We start from the raw sequence: 26,791 nt of genomic DNA, 5'->3' as shown, positions 1-26,791 counted from the left end.
ACAAATTGAAAGCCAGGAAAAGATTCCTGTAGCTTTGGTGTATTTGCCCAATTTAAGTGTTACTTTCAGGTGTATAATAAAGCAAGTAAACAGAACCATAAACATAAGCTTTCTATAAATTAAATGGTATTTGGCTATAGTACTAGGAGGTGAGAGAATAAGAAACTAATGTTAATTATCAATCCTAAATGACTACTTGTCCATTGCAAATGAAAACTGAGGACTCTAAGTACAGCAGATCGCTAATACTTTAGAGTGTTTTATTCATGTTTTCCATTTAGAATCCTTAAAATTTTTGATAAGCTCCTTTAACTAAGAAATCACATAGGATCAATACAATACTGAACTAATAATGGCCCTCACACCCATACTGAATTATCTGAGGAAATATTACAATTGAAAGTGATCTTTTTCCTGAGAAAGCCATGTTACAAAATGGCACGAGACAATACACATTTTCTCCAATTTTTCCCACCAGAAAATAAGATGGGAAAATCAGATTATAATATATTTTATGAGGAAAACATGTTTGTTTCTCAAAACTGTTTTCAATCACTTCTCCATCTACAATTTTTTAAAGGGTGAGAACCAAATTTAAATTAAGAATGATCATTTCTACAAGGTGAGAGAATGAATACATACGGTAAACTTTGTACTTATATTGAAGAAACTAAGGCACAGAAAAGTTAATCAAGCTCAATTGCAAGGTTGAGTTTAATAGTAAAGGTAGAAATAGAATCTACGGCTCTGATTCTCAGGTTAGAGGGTAACGGGTGCTATCTTCCCAAGAGGGAAAAATTTATTTCTTTTGGTGGGTAATGTTCATAAATCATTTTTAAAATATATAATATGAATTTCCTTGAAAATCTTTGGCATATGTGAGGCACTGGAGGCTGAAGTTAATAGAAATCCTCTCCCCCACTCCAATACAAAAAGTCAGGGGAGCTAGTTTTTAAGTGAATCAAAAAAGATTTATCTTGGGCTTCCCCGGTGGCACAGTGGTTGAGAGTCCGCCTGCTGATGCAGGGGACACAGGTTCGTGCCCCGGTCCGGGAAGATCCCAAATGCCGCGGAGCGGCTAGGCCTGTGAGCCATGGCCACTGAACCTGCGCGTCCAGAGCCTGTGCTCCGCAACGGGAGAGGCCACAACAGTGAGAGGCCCACGTACAGCAAAAAAAAAAAAAAAAAAAAAAAAGATTAATCTTGAATGGATAAAGAAGATGTGGCACATATATACAATGGAATATTAGTCAGCCATAAAAAGAAACGAAATTGAGTTATTTGTAGTGAGGTGGATGGCTCTAGAGTCTGTCATACAGAGTGAAGTAAGTCAGAAAGAGAAAAACAAATACTGTATGCTAACACATATATATGGAATCTTAAAAAAAAAAAGGGTAATGAAGAACATAGGGGCAGGACAGGAATAAAGACACAGATGCAGAGAATGGACTTGAGGACATGGGGAGGGGGAAGGGTAAGCTGGGACGAAGTGAGAGAGAGGCCTGGACTAATATATACTACCAAACGCACAATAGATAGCTAGTGGGAAGCAGCCGCATAGCACAGGGAGATCAGCTTGGTGCTTAGTGACCACCTAGAGGGGTGGGATAGGGAGGATGGGAGGGAGATGCAGGTGGGACGGAGACACAAGAGGGAGGAGATATGGGGATGTATGTATATGTATATGTATAGCTGATTCACTTTGTTATAAAGCAGAAATTAACACACCATTGTAAAGCAATTATACTCCAATAAAGATGTTTAAAAAAAAACAAAAAAAGAGGCTTAAAGGAGCTCCAGAGACGGGCGCCAGCGGCGGCTAACAGCGTGGACCCCAAAGATGGGCATGAGACGCAAAGGCTGCTGCTGCCACCACCAAGAAGCCTGTGTGTGAGCACAGGTCACTCTCCACACTACCCTTCCGGGGAGCCTGTGCAGCCCACCACTGCCAGGGTCCCGGGATCCAGGGACAACTTCCCCGGCAGAACGCAAAGCGCGCCTCAGGCTGCTGCAATGTCATGCCGGCCTCTGCCGCCGCAGGCTCGCCCCGCACTCCGTACCCCTCCCTCCCCGCGGCCTGAGTGAACCAGAGCCCCCGAATCAGTGGCTCCTTTAACCCCGTCCTGTCTGAGCGAAGAACAGATGCCCTCCAGTGACCTACACGCAGAGGCGGGGCCAAATCCAAAGCTGAACCCTGGGAGCTGTGCGAAGAAAGAAGAGAAAGGGAAATCTCTCCCAGCAGCCTCAGGAGCAGCGGATTAAATCTCCACAATCAACTTGATGTACCCTGCCTCTGTGGAACACCTGAATAGAAAACGAATCATCCCAAATTGAGGAGGTAGACTTTGGGAGCAAGATATATTATGTTTTCCCCTTCTCCTCTTTTTGTGAGTGTGTATGTGTATGCTTCTGTGTGAGATTTTGTCTGTATAGCTTTGCTTTCACCATTTGTCCTAGGGTTCTATCCGTACGTGTTTTTTTTTTTACTTAAAAATTTTTTTTCTTAATATTATTTTTTTATTTTAATAACTTTATTTTACCTTACGTTATTTTATTTTCTTTTATCTTTCTTTCTCTCTCTCTCTTTCTCTCTCTCTTTCTTTTTTCTACTTTTTCTCCCTTCTATTCTGAGCCATGTGGAAGAAATGCTCTTCGTGCTGCAGCCAGGAGTCACGGCTGTGCCTCTGAGGTGGGAAAGCCAACTTCAGGACACTGGTCCACAAGAGACCTGCCGTCTCCACTTAATATCAAACAGCGAAAATCTCCCAGAGATCTCAGTCTCAACACCAACTCCCAGCTTCACTCAGCGACCAGCAAGCTACAGTGCTGGACACCCTATGCCAAACAACTGGCAAGACAGGAACACAACGCCACCCATTAGCAGAGAGGCTGCCTAAAATCATAAGTCCACAGACACCCCAAAACACACCACCAGACGTGGACCTGCTCACCAGAAAGATACGATCCAGCCTCATCCACCAGAACACAGGCACTAGTCCCCTCCACCAGGAAGCCTACACAACCCACTGAACCAACTTTAGCCACTGGGGACAGACACCACAAACAATGGGAACTACAAACCTGCAGCCTACAAAAAGGAGACACCAAACACAGTAAGATAAGCAAAATGAGAAGACAGAAAAACACACAGCAGATGAAGGAGCAAGATAAAAACCCACCAGACCTAACAAATGAAGAGGAAATAGGCAGTCTACCTGAAAAAGACTTCAGAATAATGATAGTAAAGATGATCCAAAATCTTGGAAGCAGAATAGAGAAAATGCAAGAAACATTTAACAAGGACCTAGAAGAACTAAAGATGAAACAAGCAACGATGAACAACACAATAAATGAAATTAAAAATACTCTACAAGGGATCAACAGCAGAATGACTGAGGCAGAAGAATGGATAAGTGACCTGGAAGATAAAATAGTGGAAATAACTACTGCAGAGCAGAATAAAGAAAAAAGAATGAAAAGAACTGAGGACAGTCTCAGAGACCTCTGGGACAACATTAAACACACCAACATTTGAATTATAGGGGTTCAAGAAGAAGAAGAGAAAAGGAAAGTGACTGAGAAAATATTTGAAGAGATTATAGTTGAAAACTTCCCTAATATGGAAAAGGAAATAGTTAATCAAGTCCAGGAAGCACAGAGAGTCCCATACAGGATAAATCCAAGGAGAAACACGCCAAGACACATATTAATCAAACTGTCAAAAATTAAATACAAAGAAAACATATTAAAAGCAGCAAAGGAAAAACAACAAATAACACACAAGGGAATCCCCATAAGGTTAACAGCTGATCCTTCAGCAGAAACTGTGCAAGCCAGAAGGGACTGGCAGGACATATTTAAAGTGATGAAGGAGAAAAACCTACAACCAAGATTACTCTACCCGGCAAGGCTCTCATTCAGATTTGATAGAGAAATTAAAACCTTTACAGACAAGCAAAAGCTGAGAGAGTTCAGCACCAACAAGCCAGCTTTACAGCAAATGCTAAAGGATCTTCTCTAGGCAAGACACACAAGAGAAGGAAAAGACCTACAATAACAAACCCAAAACAATTAAGAAAATGGGAATAGGAACATACATATCGATAATTACCTTAAATGTAAATGGAATAAATGCTCCCACCAAAAGACACAAACTGGCGGAATGGATACAAAAACAAGACCCATATATATGCTGTCTACAAGAGACCCACTTCAGACCTAGAGACACATATAGACTGAAAGTGAGGGGATGGGAAAAGATATTCCATACAAATGGGAACCAAAAGAAAGCTGGAGTAGCAATTCTCATATCAGACAAAATAGACTTTAAAATAAAGACTGTTACAAGAGACAAAGAAGGACACTACATAAAGATCAAGGGATCGATCCAAGAAGAAGATATAACAATTGTAAATATTTATGCACCCAACATAGGAGCACCTCAATACATAAGGCAAATACTAACAGCCATAAAAGGGGAAATCAACAGTAACACATTCATAGTACGGGACTTTAACACCCCACTTTCACCAATGGACAGATCATCCAAAATGAAAATAAATAAGGAAACACAAGCTTTAAATGATACATTAAACAAGATGGACTTAATTGATATTTATAGGACATTCCATCCAAAAACAACACAATACACATTTTTTTCAAGTGCTCATGGAACATTCTCCAGGATAGATCATATCTTGGGTCACACATCAAGCCTTGGTAAATTTAAGAAAATTGAAATTGTATCAGGTATCTTTTCTGACCACAATGTTATGAGACTAGATATCAATTACAGGAAAAGATCTGTAAAAAATACAAACACATGGAGGCTAAACAATACACTACTTAATAACGAAGTGATCACTGAAGAAATCAAAGAGGAAATCAAAAAATACCTAGAAACAAATAACAATGGAGACACGACGACCCAAAACCTATGGGATGCAGCAAAAGCAGTTCTAAGACGGAAGTTTATAGCAATACAATCCTACCTTAAGAAACAGGAAACATCTCGAATAAACAACCTAACCTTGCACCTAAAGCAATTAGAGAAAGAAGAACAAAAAACCCCCAAAGTTAGCAGAAGGAAAGAAACCATAAAGATCAGATCAGAAATAAGTGAAAAAGAAATGAAGGAAATGATAGCAAAGATCAATAAAACTAAAAGCTGGTTCTTTGAGAAGATAAACAAAATTGATAAACATTAGCCAGACTCATCAAGAAAAAAAGGAAGAAGACTCAAATCAATAGAATTAGTAATGAAAAAGGAGAAGTAACAACTGACACTGCAGAAATACAAAAGATCATGAGAGATTACTACAAGCAACTCTATGCCAATAAAATGGACAACCTGGAAGAAATGGACAAATTCTTAGAAATGCACAACGTGCCAAGACTAAATCAGGAAGAAATAGAAAATATGAACAGACCGATCACAAGCACTGAAATTGAAACTGTGATTAAAAATCTTCCAACAAACAAAAGCCCAGAACAAGATGGCTTCACAGGCGAATTCTATCAAACATTTAGAGAACAGCTAACACCTATCTTTCTAAAACTCTTCCAAAATATAGCAGAGGGAGGAACACTCCCGAACTCATTCTACGAGGCCACCATCACCCTGATACCAAAACCAGACAAGGATGTTACAAAGAAAGAAAACTACAGGCCAGTATCACTGATGAACATAGATGCAAAAATCCTCAACAAAATACTAGCAAACAGATTCCAACAGCACATTAAAATGATCATACACCATGATCAAGTGGAGTTTATTCCAGGAATGCAAGGATTCTTCAATATATGCAAATCAATCAATGTGATACACCATATTAACAAATTGAAGGAGAAAAACCATATGGTCATCTCAATAGATGCAGAGAAAGCTTTCAACAAAATTCAACACCCATTTATGATAAAAACCATCCAGAAAGTAGGCATAGAGGGAACTTTCCTCAACATAATAAAGGCCATATAGACAAACCCACAGCCAACATTGTCCTCAATGGTGAAAAACTGAAAGCATTTCCACCAAGATCAGGAACAAGACAAGGTTGCCCACTCTCACCACTTTTATTCAACATAGTTTTGGAAGTTTTAGCCACAGCAATCAGAGAAGAAAAGGAAATAAAAGGAATCCAAATCAGAAAAGAAGAAGTAAAGCTGTCACTGTTTGCAGATGACATGATACTATACATAGAGAATCCTAAAGATGCTACCAGAAAACTACTAGAACTAATCAATGAATTTGGTACAGTAGCAGGATACAAAATTAATGCACAGAAATCTCTGGCATTCCTATACACTAAGGATGAAAAATCTGAAAATGAAATTAAGAAAACACTCCCATTTACCATTGCAACAAAAAGAATAAAATATCTAGGAATAAACCTACCTAAGGAGACAAAAGACCTGTATGCAGAAAATTATAAGACACTGATGAAAGAAATTAAAGATGATACAAATAGATGGAGAGATATACCATGTTCTTGGATTGGAAGAATCAACATTGTGAAAATGACTCTACTACCCAAAGCAATCTACAGACTCAATGCAATCCCTATCAAACTACCACTGGCATTTTTCACAGAACTAGAAGAAAAAATTTCACAATTTGTATGGAAACACAAAAGACCCCGAATAGCCAAAAGCAAACTTGAGAACAAAAAACGGAGCTGGAGGAATCAGGCTCCCTGACTTCAGACTGTACTACAAAGCTACAGTAATCAAGACAGTATGGTACTGGCACAAAAACAGAAAGATAGATCAATGGAACAGGACAGAAAGCCCAGAGATAAACCCACGCACATATGGTCACCTTATCTTTGATAAAGGAGGCAGGAATGTACAGTGGAGAAAGGACAGCCCCTTCAATAAGTGGTGCTGGGAAAACTGGAGAGGTACATGTAAAAGTATGAGATTAGATCACTCCCTAACACCATATAGAAAAATAAGCTCAAAATGGATTAAAGACCTAAATGTAAGGCCAGACACTATCAAACTCTTAGAGGAAAACATAGGCAGAACACTCTATGACATAAATCACAGCAAGATCCTTTTGGACCCACCTCCTAGAGAAATGGAAATAAAAACAAAAATAAACAAATGGCACCTAATGAAACTTCAAAGCTTTTGCGCAGCAAAGGAAACCATAAACAAGACCAAAAGACAACCCTCAGAATGGGAGAAAATATTTGCAAACGAAGCAACTGACAAAGGATTAATTTCCAAAATTTACAAGCAGCTCATGCAGCTCAGTAACAAAAAAACAAACAATCCAATCCAAAAATGGGCAGAAGATCTAAATAGACATTTCTCCAAAGAAGATATACAGATTGCCAACAAACACATGAAAGAATGCTCAACATCATTAATCATTAGAGAAATGCAAATCAAAAGTACAATGAGATATCATCTCACACCAGTCAGAATGGCCATCATCAAAAAATCTACAAACAATAAATGCTGGAGAGGGTGTGGAGAAAAGGGCACACTCTGGCACTGCTGGTGGGAATGTGAATTGGTATAGCCACTATGGAGAACAGTATGGAGGTTCCTTAAAAAACTACAAATAGAACTACCATATGACCCAGCAATCCCACTACTGGGCATATACCCTGAGAAAACCATAATTCAAAAAGAGTCATGTACCAAAATGTTCATTGCAGCTCTATTTACAATAGCCAGGAGACGGAAAGAACCTAAGCATCCATCATCAGATGAATGGATAAAGATGTGGCCCATATATACAATGGAATATTACTCAGCCATAAAAAGAAACGAAATTGAGCTATTTGTAATGAGGTGGATGGACCTAGAGTCTGTCATACAGAGTGAAGTAAGTCAGAAAGAGAAAGACAAATACCATATTCTAACACATATCTATGGAATTTAAGGGAAAAAAATGTCATGAAGAGCCTAGGGGTAAGACAGGAATAAAGACACAGACCTACTAGAGAATGGACTTGAGGATATGGGGAGGGGGAAGGGTAAGCTGTGACAAAGTGAGAGAGTGGCATGGACATATATACACTACCAAATGTAAAACAGATAGCTAGTGGGAAGCAGCCGCATAGCACAGGGAGATCAGCTCGGTGCTTTGTGACCACCTAGGGGGGTGGGATAGGGAGGGCGGGAGGGAGACACAAGAGGGAAGAGATATGGGAACATATGTATATGTATAACTGATTCACTTTGTTATAAAGCAGAAACTAACACACCATTTTAAAGCAATTATACTCCAATAAAGATGTAAAAAAAAATAATAACCATCTGTAAAAAAAAATTAATCTTAATTTCAAAGTGACCTGAGTTTTATTCTGCATTTTTATGGAAATCAATTGGATAGCTGAGTCCTGTGAAACGTAACAGAGAGTGTTACACCTCACAGATTACACACACATTCATCCTGCAATGAGAATTATATGACTAGAACTTAGTCCACATTTTTATAAAGTACAAAATTAAATCTCAGTCTAATTTGTCATAAGCCAATGACTCAAAGATATCAAACTTGTTACAGTGGGATGATTCATTCATATATTGTATGGTATGGAGTTAGCCCCCAGTTCAGGTATTTTTAATATTCATCCCAGGCCTTTGTATTGGTTGAGATGTAAGCTGTGAAATTTATTTATTTGCTTTCAGTTTGATTACGCTCATCCCAGGGTTAGAATGTGACCATGCTTCTTCCCTTCCATCATTATCTTTTTGCACAGGGCAATCATTTTTCAGACAGAATACCTCCTAGAATTTCACAATGCTACAAACTGAGAGGGGAGGGCGGGAGAAGGGAAGTATTTATTTTAAAAACATGTAATGAAATATAGGAAACAATTCCTTTTCAGACTCACCAAACGCTGGTGCGCTAGAAATAGCAACTGGTTGCTGTTTCATGACAGGGGGAAGTGCGGAGGGGAGCTGATATCCTTGTAGCTTCAGTTTGATGAGTTTCATAGCTATGGAAAACTCCACTTGATCCATTCTTCCATCATTATTCATATCGGCAAGCGCCCTGCAAACCAACAGCATGGGCTTAGAATGACTGTGACCTTAAAAGAACCTTTCCCAAACCACCACTCCCACCCACACAAAAACTAAATAATCAGCTCCCTTGGTCCCGGGGAAAACGAAACAAAACAAAACTTGTTTATCAAGCTGTAGGGAAAAACTGACAATGTTTTATATAAATAAGAAATATGTTTTATTGTGTTACTCTCTACTTTTATGATACACAAGGTAATTTTCAGTCTGAATGTCAGGATATATACCATGGGGTTTCTTTTTGGAGTGATAAAAATGTTCTAAACTGGGTAGTGGTGATGGTTGCACAATTCTGGAAAGACGAAAAACCAATGAATTATACACTTTAAAACTGCGACTTTTGTTATGTGAATTATGTGACAATAAAGCGATTAGGAGGAAAAAAGTATTTAGAAACAGAGTTTATTTCTAGATACTTGATTAGATTGCATCAACTCCTCTGTAGGGTTCTACAAACCTCACCATGGGGATGTGACATACTATGCTCTACTATACTATAATACTAGCATACTTTCAAAGCTCTGGAAATTCATTAAATGACCTTACAAATGCACTTACTATTTGAAAGTGGTACTCAAACAAATGGTCAAGTCAACTTCCAATGAGTTATTATGTAAAGCATTTCTCTCAAATAAGAGTAAGAGAAAGGAAGAAAGGGGTTTGTACTTGCAACTGGAAACTACATTTTTGCTAACTGAAACTGTACATATTCATGATTTAACCTCTTCTGCACAAAAAAATGTTCATTCAGATTTCATTTGTTGAAGTCTAGATTTTAAGGGCATAAGGATTTATTTTTTTAACCTTTCTTAAGAAAAGTTTTATTTGAAACTTCAAATGTTAAGGCCAGCTACTCCAATTACAATGTCATCATTGGCCATGTTTTAAATGAGCCACGTAAAGATTGTGTCCGCAAAAGAAAATTAAGCTACATAGAAAATAACCCTACATTTCTAGAGTTAACTCAAAGTAAGAAAACTTGAGGCACAATAAAAAGTGTAATAATACAACAAAGATTAAAAATCTTTAAAAATGTTAAGAATTGTAAAAGTCAACACTATTCTTCAGGAAAAATTTTAAAGGTCATCAAGTCATAAAGGGAGCCCCATGGCTACAGAAACCACCCTTCTGCCTCAGATAGGAGTGCCCCAGGCCTCCTGTGGTCAATGACCGCCTTCAGCAAACCACACCAGTGGAATCCGAATTTCACTCACTTCTAGTGGCCTTGAGCATCGCTTGCCATGTTTCTTGGGCATTTGGACTCGTGCTTCCATGAATTGCTCATTCACATCCTTTGCCAAATTTTCTGATGGACTGCATGTCTTTTCCTTGTCAGTTTAAAAGCACTTATTGTATATTACGTATCAACTGTTTATCTGTCAGTTGTTGAAAGATTTTTTAAAACTTTGTCCATTTTATGTGTAATATCTTTAGCATACAGAAATTCTACATTTTTATATGTGTAAAATATTTCTTTTATCACATAGCTTTCTTTTCTAAGATGGTATTACTTTATTACATTTCAATCTTTAAACCAATTGTAATTGCATATATGTGTGTGGTATGTTACCCCAGGGTTCAACCAGATTTCCTTCAGGGGGATACCTAGGGTTCCCAGCAATGTTTATTAACCAATCCATCCTCTTCTCATTGAAGTAAAAAAAAAAATTTTGTGGTTTATTAAATGTCCATATGAAAGGAGATCTATTTCTGGATTATCTACTCTGACTGAACAATTCCCAGGTCAATGTGACAATAATCTGATCCCACTGACTCTATGGTATGTTCTGGTATCTGGCAAGGCTTTTTTTAAAAAAACTTGTTGGATGGACCTAGAGATTGTCATACTGAGTAAAGTAAGTCAGACAGAGAAAGACAAATATCATGTGATATCGCTTATATGTGGAATCTAAAAAAAGGGTACAAATGAACTTATCTACAAAACAGAAATAGAGTCACAGATGTAGAAAACAGAGTTACGGTTACCAGGGCGTAAGGGCCGGGGGAGGGATAAATTGGAAGATTGGGATTGACACATATACACTACTATATATAAAACAGATAACTAATAAGGACCTACTGTATAGCACAGGGAATTCTACTCAGTACCCTGTAATGGCCTATATGGGGAAAGAATCTAAAAAAGAGTGGATATATTTATATGTATAACTGATTTACTTTGCTGTACACCTGAAACCAACACAGCATTGTAAATCAACTATACTCCAATAAAAATTAAAAAAAAAAAACTTGTTTGGCCATTCACAGACATTTCTTTTTCCCTATGAACTTTTAATTTATCTATTCTACAAACAACTCTAATGAAAATCAAGATGAAACTGCATTAGATACATGAATTTTTAGAGAACTGACATTTTTATGATAGTTTGTTCTAAGAAAATAGTATGTTCAGTTCTACTAATATTTCCTTTAATAAGATTATATCACTTCCTTCATATAAGTAACTACTTTTCTTGTTAAATGTGTTCTTAGGAATTTTATCATTTCTGTCACTCTTTTAAATAGAACATGTCCCCCATTTCCATACTTAGGTGCTTATTTCAAGCATAGAGAAGAATTTTGCTTTTAATAATCATTTATGCTGGGTGTATTGAGCAATCTTACCAAACTTCTGTGAATCTTACACAATCACATAACTAGCAAAAAAGAGAGTTAACTTTCATTTCCAATATTTATACCATTCCTTTTTATTGTAAATAAATATTTATTTATTTACTTCTATTTATTTGGTTGCACCGGGCCTTAGTTGTGGCACGTGGGCTCCTTAGTTGTGGCATGTGGGATCTAGTTCCCTGACCAGGGATCAGACCCGGGCCCCCTACATTGGGAGCTCAGAGTCTTAACCACTGTGCCACCAAGGAAGTCCCCACCATTCCTCTTTCTTGTTTGTCTTACTGCCTCTATGACATTACTAAGTGAGCATCCCTGCTTGGTTTTGAGTTTAAATTAACTGGTTTAAAAAAAAAATGACTACAGTGTTTCATTGCTTAGAATAATATTTGGTACTGATTTTTAGAAAGTAATCTGACATTTAAGCAGTTCCCTTTTCTACTTATTAGAAATGGTTACTGTACTTTTTATCAAATGCTTAGTCAGCATCTGCTGATCTGATCCCACATTTTCTTTTTCCTTTTATCTCCTGATATAATAATGTTGAGGGAATTCCTTGATTCTGAACCAATCTTGGACCCCTGGCATAAACTCAAGTTGGTCATAGTTTTTGTACATTGTGGAATTCTACTTGCTAAGATTTTGTTTTGATTTTCTGTGTCTACAATCATAATTGAGACTGGTCTCTGGCTGCTTTATTTTTGTACTGTTTTTCAGGTTTTATAAAGGAAGCTAAATCAATAAAATGAAATGGTGAGCTTTCTCTCTTTTACCAAAATATTTTTTTTCACGTCACCACGCAGCATGCAAGATCTTAGTTCCCCAACCAGGGATCGAATCTGTGCCCCCTGCAGTGGAAGCACCAAGTCTTAACCACTGGACCGCCAGGGACCGCCAAATATTTTAAAAAAGATATTCAGCTATTTCAAATGGTTTTCATGGATAAAAAAAAGCTCCCAACAATCAACACTGACATGCATACTTAAAAAAAAAAATCAGGCAGATAGATTCCCACTCCCTATTCCCCACACTACTGTCCCCAAAATGTTTTCTAGAGAGAAACAAAAATACCCAGTGTGGGATAATGAGTGGGTTATGAGAGAAGAGACTTTCTAGTAATGGTTTAATTAGGAGAAGCCTCAACAGGAGAGGAGAGGAAACACATAATGCTCAGGTTCTAGACATCCACCAAAATTCCAAAACTTTTTTGACAATTTTGGGTGACCTTTTAAAAAAAATTCTTTTGCTCAACTAACAGAATATAACTGTTGGGACTCCTTTGTAGTAAAAACTCAAAGGTCTTTTAGAACTATAGCAGTTACTCCTACAAAGCTCAACTCTCCCTACCCCCTCCTAATATACTGGAATAGATTTGGAATTCGATTTCTCAAATATTCTCTGCAAAATATGATTTCAGCTCTGCTGTCCAGTTCATCTCTTATTTATAGTTATTTCTCAGTTTACTCATTTCTTTTATTTTAATGAAAGGTTTTGTCCTAATTTATTTATTTATTTATTTATTTTTGGCTGCGTTGGGTCTTCGTTGCTGCGCATGGGCTTTCTCTAGTTGCAGCGAGCGGGGGCTACTCTTCGTTGCAGTGCGCAGGTTTCTCATTGCGGTGGCTTCTCCTGTTGCGGAGCATGGGCTCTAGGCGTGCGGGATTCAGTAGTTGTGGCATGTGGGCTCAGTAGTGGTGGCTCGCGGGCTCTAGAGCACAGGCTCAGTAGTTGTGGCGCACGGGCTTAGCTGCTCCACAGTATATGGGATCTTCCCAGACTAGGGCTCGAATCCATGTCCCCTGCATTGGCAGGCGGATTCTTAACCACTGCGTCACCAGGGAAGCTCAGTTTACTCATTTCTAATAATCTCCCCAAAAGACTAACTAAAAGTCTGAGGATCCTGAAATGAAATTCACAAAACTTCCAAAGTTAAAAAGAAAGTATGATAAAAAAATATTTTTAATAAAAAAAAGACAAAATAGCTATTTATGACTCCTGAAAACAAACTGATCTTAAATACAGTGTTTAGTCTGATATAAAAATCTATATATAAGGACTGCCCTGGTGGCGCAGCAGTTAAGAATCCACCTGCCAATGTAGGGGACACAGGATCAAGCCCTGTTCCGGGAAGATCCCACACGCCTTGAAGCAACTAAGCCCGTATGCCACAACTACTGAGCCTGTGCTCTAGAGCCCGCGAGCCACAACTACTGAGCCCATGCGCCACAACTACTGAAACCTGCACACCTAAAGCCTGTGCTCTTCAGCAAGAGAAGCCACCGCAATGAGAAGGCTGCGCACTGCAACGAACAGTAGCCCCTGCTCGCCACTACTAGAGAAAGCCCGCATGCAGCTATGAAGACCCAATGCAGCCAAAAATAAATAAAATTTAAAAAAAATCTATATATAACAACAGGCATGGCTGAGATGAGGAGAGGTCCACAAGTATGCTGAATACTAAGGGTAAGTTTTCTGTTTGATCTGTACAAATAAACCACATAGCGCTCTTACATACTGTCAGTGGGAAAAAGTGCTTCAACTCCAAGTATAGGAAAATCTGGCCACACCTACAGAACTACATATGCATTTACTCTTTGACACAGTGATTCAATCCTAGGAATTCATCCTGAAGATACACTTCCAACAATACAAAAATACATGCTTTAACTCATTCTTTGCTGCATTATCTGTAATTGCAAAATATTAGAAATAACCCAAATGCAGAAAACACAGGAAATTAGTTGAATAAACTATGGTATATCTTCAACAATAAGTATTATATAACTGTAAAAAGAAAATGAGGAAGATCTCTATGGAATGTTATGAGTGATTTCTAGGATACATTGTTAAGTGAGAGAAGCAAAGAAAAAAAGAACATTTATAGGAGGTTACTTTCAAAGTAGAAGGAAGAGGAAATAATTTAAATATAAATTTGCACACATATTATGGACATGCTTTTTTCCCACAGAAATAAACAAAGAAAGGATAATAAGAAGCTAATAAAATAAGTGGGAATGGGATGAAACAATAGGACAGTGAGTGACACTTCTCTGAGTTCACACTTTTGTAGAGTTTAGCTTTTGGAATCTTGTTAATGTGTTACATATTCAAAACATAAAATTAAGTTCACAAAGATGAGAGCAGATCCCTAAACTAAATAAAAACAAAAACATATAAACCAAGGAGGGGGGGATAAATTGGGAGACTGGAATTGACATGTACACATGACTACATATAAAATAGGTAACTAATAAGGACCTACTGTATAGCATGGGGAACTCTACTCAGTATGCTGTAATGACCTATATGGGAAAAGAATCTAAAAAAGAGTGGGTATATGTATATGTATAACTGATACACTTTTCTGTACACCTGAAACTAACACAACATTGTAAATCAACTATACTCCAATAAAAATTAATGAAAAACAAAAAAACAAGCCAAAAAACCCAAATCAACCTAATAGTATTTTAAATAAGTAACATGTCCACATAGGAAGAAGGGAAAAAAAACTAATCTAAATAACTTCTGAACACAGTACTTCATATATCCTCAGGCTATAAACAAAAGAACTATGAAGTAACCTTGAACGCCACTGAATAGGTTTGTTGTTTGTGGTGGATAGGAGTGTAGAAATTCTGCAACTATCTTGTTTGTATCATAGGATTCAGGGGAAAAAGGCGGGCCTCCTCTCGCTCAGTCTCACTCACTACACCAGAACTGAAGCCAACAGATTCCTTTAGGAGCCTACTTCATCCACAAAGGCTCATCACAGGCTGCTCACCTCCCACTGTGCAGACTAACGGGCCCAGTCACTCACTCATCTGTTTGTTTATTCATTCGAAGTTGTTTTTTTTTTTTGGCCGATCGAACCTGGACCACGGCAGTGAAAGCGCAGAGTCCTAACCACTGGACCACCAGGGATTTCTCCAACAAATATTTTTGAACAGGTCACCTACTAAGGTCTCTATCCAGGAACTAGGCTTACAACTAAGAAAAAGACAGGCAACGTTCCTGCCCTCAGAGCTTGTTTCAGTGCAAGCAGACATTCAACAAGAAGACTAGTCAGATTATTCCACATGGTAAGTGCTATTAAGAAATAAAGCAAGGCCTTCCCTGGTGGCGCAGTGGTTAAGAATCCGCCTGCCAATGCAGGGGGGACATGGGTTCAAGCCCTGGTCCAGGAAGATCCCCCATGCCGCAGAGCAACTAAGCCCATGCGCCACAACTACTGAGCCTGCGCTCTACAGTCTGCAATGAGCCCGCGTGCCACAACTACTGAAGCCCGCGTGCCTAGAGCCCGTGCTCCACAAGAGAAGCCACCGCAACAAGAAGCCCGTGCACCGCAACGAAGAGTAGCCCCCGCTCGCCGCAACTAGAGAAAGCCAGCACACAGCAAGGAAGACCCCCATGCTGCCAAAAATAAATAAATAAAATAGATAAATTTATTTTTTAAAAAAGAAATAAAGCAAGGTGATGGGAAAGAGATGTTCTTCGGAGCGGGTGGGGAGAGGGAACTGCTTTAGACTAGTGGTCAGGAAGCCCTTCTCTGGGGAGGTGAACCAAAACCTGAAGGGTAATCGGCCAAATACGTGACGATCTAGAAGAGCTGCATGATAGGAAGAGAAAATGCCAAGTGCAATGACCCTGAGGCCAAAAGAATCCATTTAAAGATAGAAAAAAGTCAGTTAAACCAGAGTGCAAAAATTGAGGAAGGGAGTAGTACAAAATAAGAGAAGAGGGAAAAAGCAAGAGCCAGATCATATTGGGCCTTGTGGCCTTGGTCATGACTTTGGGTTTTCTTCTCAGTGGAGAGTTTTAAACGGATTTACTTTTTCAAAAGATTGTTGGGGTGCTGGGTGGAGAATGGAATCTAACCAGGCAAGTGTGAGAGACTCCAGCCAGAACGCTCGAATAGTGGGCCCAGCTATTAGGCCCACTATGACAAATTAGGATGGTAGCAAAGGACACAGAAAGAAATGGCCAGGTTGGGGATACAGTCTGTAAATGGAGTCAAAAGTACCTGCTGATGGATTGGTTGTGTAGGGTAAGGAAAAGAGAGGAATCGGGCATGGCTTCCAGCAGCCGGGTAGATGCTCAATGCCATGAACTGAGATGGTGAAGACTCAGGAATGTCCAGGATGACTTTTTCTGGGGGTAAATGATTTTGGCAAACTGATCTTTCTGGGGGCTGAAGGCCCTCCTGACATATGCTCAGCGGTATCCTAAGATAGCATCCAAAGGTGTCACACAGGTGTTGGCCTTGCCCCCTGCCCCATCCTTGAGTCAGATCACCAAGCTGTTCTAATTTCTGCCCTTATGCCTCTGGCTTCCTCCTCCTCTCCGGCCCATTTCTAGGTGGTGCTCCCTCTCTTCCCCCCATTTCTCGCCTTAAGAGCTTCTAATCCCCATTTCTGTGGCCCCTACCTACTGCCTCTGATTCCAAAGTCCTCATTCCACCTCTGCTTTCCTCTGCCTTCAAGGCTCTTGTCCATTGCCCTCTGACTTCTTCTTCTCTGTCTCCACACCAGACCAAGGTTGCAACAATGTTAAGCATTTAAGCTGCCAAAAGGATACAGGATATTGGCCCTATTCCTTCCAGTTCTTATTAGCAAGACAATTTCTAGGAAGATGTATCATCTTTGGCCACAGTTATAATTTGGCATTACACACACTGACTTGACTCCATTCTGAGGGAGAATTCAAGTTTTCCTGTATTCTTAATTGGAAACTGAATTGGAGAGATAGGTAGTTCCAAAGTATTAGTAGGTTATAGTTCCAAAGCTCATAAATTAATTAACTGGAATATAATTTCTACATGGATTCCAAAAGATATTTCCCAGCTGTGCACATCACTCATACTTTTGAACGGAGGTCCAGAGCAAAGAAAGTAAGGCCCAGAGAGAAAGAGAAACTAGAAAAAGGTCCTAATTCTCAATCCAAAATTTTCTTCTTCCCCAGAGGAATGACACAGGGACTGCCTAAAACTTTAGACTCAAACCCACTCTTCTCTCTACCAAAAGGGGCATTGGACTTTCCCTATGATCCCATCAGAAAAACCACATGAGAACAAAAGATTAGCATGAGAGATAGGGAGGGAAAACTATTTCATTAGGTCAGCTGTTATTTATAAATTTAAAAACCGAAATTTGAAGAGGTGAGGTATTGCTCAAGCTTACAAAGTGAAGAAGCATCAGAGCTGGTGCCGAAAGACAGAAGTTCCTCACACTCTGCACCACACCATTCCAGCATCTTAGCAGGATATCTGTGGCTCGTGAAATTTCCAACGACTTTTCAGCGATACTGCTTTTGGGAAAAGATTCTTAGAGGTGTGTTTCATTTTGGTTTTTTTCCCCTGATAGCAATTCTTGATGAAAGTAAAATATGCCATCACAAATTTATTTAACAAAATGTCACAAAAAAATTAAAGACAAAGAACACTTTTGATTTAACCTAAGTCTGCAGACTCATTATCTTCACTGTTAAAAAAATTTCACAATGAAAAGAATAAGTTGGTAAAAATGACTTTGGTATACTCTGGTTAAAAAAAAGAACAAAACAGTTTGGAAAATTAACTGTCTTAATTGAAAGAACTGAAATTTACTAAATAATACTTTATTTTTCTCCATTACACTTATTAACATGTGACAGTTTTTATGCTGTTACTGACCATCTCCTTCCACTGGATTGCAATTTCGATGAAAGCACAGATTTTGTCAGTTTTGTTCACAGCTGTATTCCCAGCGCCTACAACAGGCACAGGCCCATAGTAGACATCTGATAAATATTTTTCCACTGTTGAATGAATAAATGTTAAGTGAGATTTCCTTGCAGCAGAGTATTCATTACAAGACTGCTTCTTGAATGAACCTTCATCGATTGGAAATACAGTATAAAAGCAGAATTCAGTGAAGGAATCTAAGTCTGGGAAAGGAAGATTCTAGTGAGTGATCTTGGCTGACGGTGTGAAAAACAATCACACAGCAGAACACAAAGCAAAAAGAAATTTAACACAGATGTCACAAGTTTCTTGCATTTAGACTTAGGCACTTAGCCAACAGGTCAGTGTCCCTGTGCTCACAAGTACATGAGTGTTCTGTGTGTGTGTGTGTGTGTGTCTTTTACTTTACTTTAAAAGTAATTCCAGGGACTCCCCTGGTGGCACAGTGGTTAAGAAGCCACCTGCCAATGCAGGGGACATGGGTTCGATCCCTGGTCCAGGAAGATCCCACATTCCGCGGAGCAACTAAGCCTGTGCGCCACAACTACTGAGCCCACATGTCACAACTACTGAAGCCTGTGCGCCTAGAGCCCGTGCTCCGCAACAAAAGAAGCCACTGCAATGAGAAGCCTGCGCACCACATCGAAGAGCAGCCCCCACTCGCCACAGCTAGAGAAAACCCGTCCGCAGCAACGAAGACCCAATGCAGCCAAAAATTAATTAATTAATTAAAAAATAATAATAATAAAAGTAATTCCAAAAACCTTGGTTATCTGAATTTTCTACTTCAAAGTAGATGAGACATGAGCACAAAAAGGGTATCATAGTTGAAAGAGACAGTCTGGCAGCCCAATGCTGACAACCAGGAAAAAGAAAATAAAGCAGACACCAAAAAAAGCACAGGAATCTGGTATCATTTAATTTCAATTCAAATAAATCCACACACAAATAATATATAATTTCCCATGAAAGTTTTGCTATTTCAGAACATAGTAAATGATTTTCATACTGACAACACTTATAATCAAGCTTAGACTCTGTTCTGTAGACTCTGCTTAAAGGCAACAAGGAACTATGTCAATCTTTATTTTTGCGTTCCGTAACATCTTACAGAAAAACCCGAACGAACATTTTTGGCAAGCCCAGTACCTTTCTGGGGTTTTGTTTTGAGGCTCTATTATGTGCCAGGGCCCACACTAAGTCCTTTACATACAGTTTCTCTGCTAATCCACTCAATAACCCTGTAAGGAAACATGTGTCTTCCCATTTTCTAGATGTGAAAACTGAGGCTGGGGGGGGTAAGTACATGTTCCAAATCAGAGAGATAGAAAGTAGTACAGATGGGATTCAACTACAAATCATGTGTTCTTTTCACCATAACAAGCTGCCACCACAACACTAACGAACCCAGGGAAATGATGTACTAACTGTAAGAACCATACACTGCAGGAAAACGTGGCTTCCTAGCCAAAGAATTCAGCATGGCTTCCCAAAGTCATAAACCTAGAACCCAAAACTGTATTTGCCAGTCTTTTTCATTCATTCTCTTTCTTTTCTGTGGTTTCAAAAGACTGAACACTTATTTGTGCTAATTAATCAAGAGATTCAACAATATTTTTTATGTGCTCACCTTGCACAACACTGTAATGAATACTGGTTATTTCACTCTTTCACTGGTTATTCCATTATTAACCCTCAAATATCTTCTTTACCTTTTATTCAATGAAAGATACAGAACTATCACATTATAAAGCAAGAAATGTGGACCATTTAGATGAATATGGGTGATGTGGATGAAGGTAAAACAAAGTGGTGTGAAAGGGACTTCCCTGGCAGTCCAGTTGTTAAGACTCTGTGCTCTCAATGCAGGGGTCATGGGTTCAATCCCTGGTGGGGAATTAAGATCCCACACTCTGCATGGTGTGGCCAAAAAAAACCCAGAAAACAAACAAACAAAAAAAACAAAGTGGTGAGAAAATATCAAAATGTAGATTTCTCAACTGGAAGTTCAACTTTGTAACAGTTAGTTTGCAAATGTCACCACTTTTTTTTTTTTTTTTAAAGTTCCATACCAGAAAGACACTTTTCAGAAGTACTTCTCTGGTAAGAAGCAGTGGGGTATTTCAGACTAGAAATACATGTTCTCCTCTGTAACTTAAGAAATTAAGATTAGATATTACTGGACTAGTTTATAACCTTCTGCTTGTATGAAGTTCCAACTTACCATATCTGTGCTAAAACAGGTTGAGGTAACCCAGATTGAAAAAAAAAGTTTCTAGCTTGATCACCTGTAAATTAAATGGAAAAAGTTTTAGAAGAAAACAGCAGCTGACAGAAAACCACTTATGGCAAAATTACAAAAAGAAAGAGGTTAATAATCCTGTAAATACTGAACTGAATACATTTTAAAAGCCAAATGATAAGTTTATAAATAACAGCAAAATGAATCCATCAGCACTGACTTTAGAATGTAACACTTAAAAAAAAATCATCTCAAAAAGGGCCTACCATTGTGTAGGGGTAGATTGTCCACTTTAATTAATCTGCTAGTAATTAAGATGGTAACAGCTACACATTACAACAAAGTGAACCTACAGAAATCCTCAAGAAACTGATGACTCATACTTCTACTTTACAAAAGAGTTCTTTGCCATTCCCATTTACCTACACTTCAGATTTTTGGTACTTCTAACATATTTATGGAGTTAGTAACAATGACTAAAAGAATCACATCAGGACTAAGAATTAGTAGGTTAAAGAGAAGTGAAACAAATACACACAAAAGCAAGTTCCCAGGAAATCTAGATCCCATTTCTTCTAAAGCTAATTCCTGAAGAGTCATCAAACAGGAAAGAGATTAGAAAAGGCAAAGTACAAAAGGATCTTTAAGGACATAGCAATAAGAAAATTTTTTTTAATGTTCATAATCTGTTAATTTACTCAAGCCAGTTCAAGATCAGAATTAAGGAAGTGTTTTTGCTCAAGGACCACAGTCCAATGCTACAATTACTTAAAGAATGTGGTCCATTAATCTTAACCAATTCCCAACAGTGATATGCCTAAAACAGTGACTTGGCATCCATTAAAAACTACAAAACAGACTTGAGTGCATTGGAGGAGAAGCAACTGTAAAAATACAGACTCCAGGTTAAGGCAAAATAGGCAAAGTGTACCCCTGATCACATGTGCCCACCTTCGCTCTGCATAATAGATTTTCCACAGATATATGCACTATGATAAGTAAAAATGTAAAAATACTGACTCTAATTACCAGTAATAAATCCAGATATTGGCTTTAAACTATGGAACTGTTGATCATGCTTTGCTCTTTCCTCTACAGTTATGGCCCAAATATCCAGGCTACCTACAATCCAAAAAAGACAAAGAAATTATTCAATGAGAAAAGAAAAACAAAGTGCTCACACCCACAGTTTCCACAGTACCTTAAGATACTGTCAGTATGTTATAAATGATTTGACAAGTTACCATCTGTTTGTCCTTGGAAGTTTTGAATATAAAGTTAGAAAGCTAAGAGTAGACATATACACGCTACTATATATAAAACAGACAACTAATAAGGACCTACTGTATAGCACAGGGAACTCTACTCAATACTCTGTAATGACCTATATGGAGAACAATCTAAAAAAGAGTGGATATATGTATATGCATAACTGATTCACTTTGCTGTACAACAGAAACTAACACAACATTGTAAATCAACTATATGCCAATAAAAATTTTTTAAAGGAAAAAAAAAAGAAAATTAAGAGTAAAGCAGGCCAAAAAAAAAAAGATATTAGCACAAACTCTTTTTTTAAAAACTTGTCCTATAACCCTGTAGTTAGCAGGACTGTATGAAGGCATGTTAATAATCATCATTTATTTACATAAACAGACTGATTTACAAATCAATAGTCTAATTTAAAACAGTATTTTCAGATATCTTAAATGCCACAAGTGAAAGTTATGGAAAAATTGAGCTTCACTAAATTAGTATCCTATGTGATTCCATGAAAATCTTTTTGGAGTGATAAAAATATTCAAATACTAGATTGTAGTGAATTTTATGGCATGTAGATTATAACTCACTGAAGCTGTTTTTAAAAATGGGTATCCTGAAAAAAAACGATGGCAAACCAAAGGGAACAGGGTTTAAGTCCTTCTTCAGTTTCAGTTCTTGGACTGACCAGATATCCCCTTGTTTCTGAGACTGTCCTCACTTTAGTGTTAGGTTTTCTCAAACGAATTCACCAAATAACTCTAGATTACATAGGTAGAAGGTTTTCAGAAGTTCAGACGTTTTCCCAAAAGGTGGGAACAGACAGTATGTGAAGGTGCCAAGCATACAAGCAAAATGTCTAAACACTGAAATCTCCCTTCTCTGCAGGGTCTGATATGACAGCGACAGGCAGAGCAGCAATTCATTCAGTCACTGAAAACAGACTTGTTGAACACCTCCTATGTGCCACACACTGTGTTAGACATTAGGGATAAGATGGTGACCGAAATAGATCAGATCCCTACCCTCACAGGCCTTACAGTCCTGCAACTTCTACTGCCCTGTCAAAATTTGTCAAACAGAAACAAACCCCACCAAACAAGCAAAACAAAACAAAGAAAAAACTTGCTCAGTAATTAAGAAGGGGGACCAAAACAAAACAGAAAATAAAACAGTAAGACTACTGGTTTTGAAAAGGTTGCAGACTTCTGTACTAGAATTTCACAGAGACTTTTACAGATGTGATCACAGGGATGGGGCTTTATGCTGCCTTACTCTCTTCATGGTGGCTAGGTTCGACAGCTGCCAAGAGAAATTCATTGATATGGCATGCTCTCTTTAAAACAAAACAAAACTTGGCCAGTAAGCAAAACCAACATTTAACACTTTCCTAATAATCTTAGGGAAAATTACCTGAAAAACACACTTTATGCAGATTGATGTTTCAAGCAGATAAACTGAAGTAAAACAAAAATGTCATGCTTTAAATCCAGTCTAAAGAAAAAGTACAGAATAAATGACCCAGTCACCTCAACAAATAAATTGCAAAACAAAAAACCAAAAAAACAGGGATGGAGAAGGGTTCACTAACAAAGCAACTTAGGAGACACATGAACTAATTGCAAAGTATGTGTCTTGTTCGGATCCTGATTTGAACCAACCAACCGTGACAACAGCAACGAAAAATATCTAAAGGCTATCAGGGAAAATTTTAACACTGACTTGATAGTTGAAGACATTAAGGAATTACTAGAAACTTTACAGGAGTGGTAACAGTATTGTAGTTATATCTTTAAAACTGTTATCTTTTAGAAACACCCACTAAAATGTTTGTGGATGAAATGATCTGATGTATGAGAGGTGCTCAAAAGAATCCAGGTGAAACTATATTGGCCATTAGTTGATTGATAATCACTGAAACTATATGATGGGTTGATTATATTATTCCCTCTACTTACGTGAATATTTGAAATTTGTCATAATACTAAGTTTTAAAAAATGCGATTCCAAAGTACATTAAAAAAGGAAAATCTTTGAAAACTTACCACCAAAAGGTGTTGGAAACTGAGCCATGTTTCTGTTACTTTCACCTTGCTAATGGACGCCTGTAATTGAAATGCAACATTTAAGTTTATGAAAACTTCACTCCTAGGTACTTATAAACACATGAACATGCTGTCTTAATGACCTGAAGACAGATACTAGAGTTAGGGGGTAGCACTGCAAATGAATGTTACAACTAAGGGTTCATTCATTCATTCCTTCTCTGCGCAGTTTCTCAGTCCCAGGTGCAATGATGGGCACTGAGGAATGTGAACGGAAGACTCTCCAGCAGCAAGAAGCTTTCAGTCTGGTGAGTGATACTATTAGCTCGGGACAGCCTATTATCTCATTAACTGTATTGTTGTATTTGTTATTTTTTAAATATATCTTTTTCCTAACCATCTACATATACTACTCCATCTGCTTCATGGTTACAACAACTGCTCTTTTTTTTTTTTTTCGGTACACGGGCCTCTCACTGTTGTGGCCTCTCCCGTTGCGGAGCACAGGCTCCGGACACGCAGGCCCAGCAGCCGTGGCCCACAGGCCCAGCCACTCCGCGGCATGTGGGATCCTCCCGGACCGGGGCACGAACCCATGTCCCCTGCATCGGCAGGCGGACTCCCAACCACTGTGCCACCAGGGAAGCCCCAACAACTGCTCTTTTTAATGAGCACTTAGTACATGCTGAGCACTGTCTTATCTCTCTGTTTTTTTGGCTGCACTGTGCATCATGCACAATAGTTCCCTGATCAGGGATCAAACCTGTGCCCTTGCAGTGGAAGCGTTGAGTCTTAACCACTGGACCGCCAGGGAAGTCCCTTATCTCTTTCCATCGTATCACAGCCCTATGACATAGGTACTATATTACCATTCCATACTACACACGAAGAACATGAGAATCAGAGAGGTGAAGTGATTAGAACATCACACATTTGGTGACCAAGCTGGATTTGAGCAGGGGAAGCAAACTCCACAGCCTGTGTTGCTTTTATGAAAAACATTGTCTGCGATTGCTACTTTAAAATGCATATTACACTAATGTCTGCCCAGAATACCAAACACAAACCCAGGCTCAAATATCCCCATCAGGTATTATTTGCTCATGAACAGTCAATGTGAAACCAAGCCAGTCCTCGTCCCCAACTAAAAAAATCCAAACTTAATATTTTTCCTTATGCTTAACTAAACAACATGGTAAGTGCACACAGTTAAAAATGAATACTAAATAGTAACAGAAAAAAATTAGATAAATTTAGAATTAAAAAGTGACAGTCCCTTTGCCCTAATACTCAATTTCATCTGTCCATGGAATTTTAAAATTCCAAAAGCTCTATCTTGTTCTCAACTATTTATTCCTAGTGTTCTCCCCCATCTCTTTTTCAAATGGACACAACTTCTTTTATTCTTCTGATTTTTTTTACATTTTACTCTTTAGTTTTCTTCTGTTTCTGCATCATTTGATTCCGTTTTTGTTTGCTCACCGATAGTTCGTTTAGGGTCATTCTCTTTCACTTTTGAGGCTTTCCTCATATATCTGGTGATCCTTGGATGCACCTTCATATTTAAGACGGAGGCACTAAAACAATGCTCAGAAGCTGGGCATGGGTGGCAGGTTTATTAACTGATGGGCTTCTCCCTATGATGATCAGATATATCTAGTCACCTGTTCATTGGGAGATCTCCAAATGTCAGTAAGTAGATTTTTTCTATTGAAGCTATATTCAGCTAGATGTGGTATTCCAGCTGGCTTCTGGGGAGGAGTGGAGAAGGGAGAAAGAAGTGAGGGGCCTAACTTCAGTGGGTGGACTTGTATACAATCCCTTTATTTTCAACCCCATGTTTCACCCCTCTAGTCTGGAGCATCTCTGGCCTAGTGCTCTTCATATGTCCCCAGAGGAAGGGGGCTGACGTAGTCACCTGTCTGCTGGGGGTGCAGGAGAGAATGTTTCAAAATGTCTGAAACACAGACTGTTGAAGAATTCCGATTTTCAGCTGCAAAACTGACCTAGGAATGCCAGGAGCCTCCAAGCACTATGGGCCTGGGACAAGCTGGCTTGACCTCATCTTTATTTGTAGGCGCTGTTTATCTACCTCTGAACTCAAATTAACACTCCTTTCCAAAGTTATGTTTCTCTTTACAAAAAATTGTCAAAATCTTTTGTCACTGGGGACTTCCCTGATGGCGTAGTGGTTAAGAATCCACCTGCCAATTCAGTGGACACGGGTTCAAGCCCTGGTCTGGGAAGATCCCACATGCCGCGGAGCAACTAAGCCCATGTGCCACAACTACTGAGCCTGCGATCTAGAGCCCGCGAGCCACAACTACTGAGCCCATGTGCCACAACTACTGAATCCCACGCACTTAGAGCCTGTGCTCCGAAACAAGAGAAGCCACTGCAATGAGAAGCCTGTGCACCACAATGAAGAGTAGTCACTGTTCGCTACAACTAGAGAAAGCCCGCGCACAGCAACAGAGACCCAATGCAGCCAATAAATAAATACATGCATAAATTTATATTTTAAAAAAATCTTCTGTCACTATCTTCTCTACTGTTATCTTTTTCCTTAGGAGTTAACATCTTTTAGCTGACTATGTGATTATGGCAGACATCAGGGAAGGAGAAGAGAAAACACATGTGGTCAAGCCACCACAATGAACTGGAAGTCTATGAGTCCAGTTATGAAGCAGGCCACTTCTCACTGCCAATTCCCTTTAAAAACTACAGCTGCTATTCTGTTCTTCCACTATTTCTCAGTCAATACATTATGTAGGTAAGCTTGATAATTTTCCAAAAAATTTTAGTTTTTCACCTCACTTAATCTTCATAATGTCCTTGAAACTGACAAGT

The 26,791-nt window shown here is 38.7% G+C and overlaps 1 protein-coding gene across 2 annotated transcripts in view; it reads right to left on the bottom strand.

The window, feature by feature from the left end:
- Positions 1 to 23,969, bottom strand: part of ITSN1 (intersectin 1) — a gene marked incomplete at both ends in the record, with an annotated part of 175,868 nt that extends 151,899 nt beyond the window's left edge. For both annotated transcript variants that reach the window (XM_079704739.1, XM_079704738.1), the window contains 4 exons: positions 8,853 to 9,013; positions 20,619 to 20,682; positions 21,666 to 21,758; positions 23,942 to 23,969. In XM_079704739.1, coding sequence (XP_079560865.1) covers positions 8,853 to 9,013; positions 20,619 to 20,682; positions 21,666 to 21,758; positions 23,942 to 23,969 — 346 coding nt within the window. The remainder of the gene's footprint in view (positions 1 to 8,852; positions 9,014 to 20,618; positions 20,683 to 21,665; positions 21,759 to 23,941) is intronic.
- Positions 23,970 to 26,791: the final 2,822 nt, after the last annotated feature.

This window comes from Hyperoodon ampullatus (assembly GCF_949752795.1).
Source record: "Hyperoodon ampullatus genome assembly, chromosome: 5".
NCBI classification, from domain to species: Eukaryota; Metazoa; Chordata; class Mammalia; order Artiodactyla; family Ziphiidae; genus Hyperoodon; species Hyperoodon ampullatus.
The sequence above is the reverse complement of the archived record's forward strand: the minus strand, read 5'-3'. Positions and strand labels throughout refer to the sequence as shown.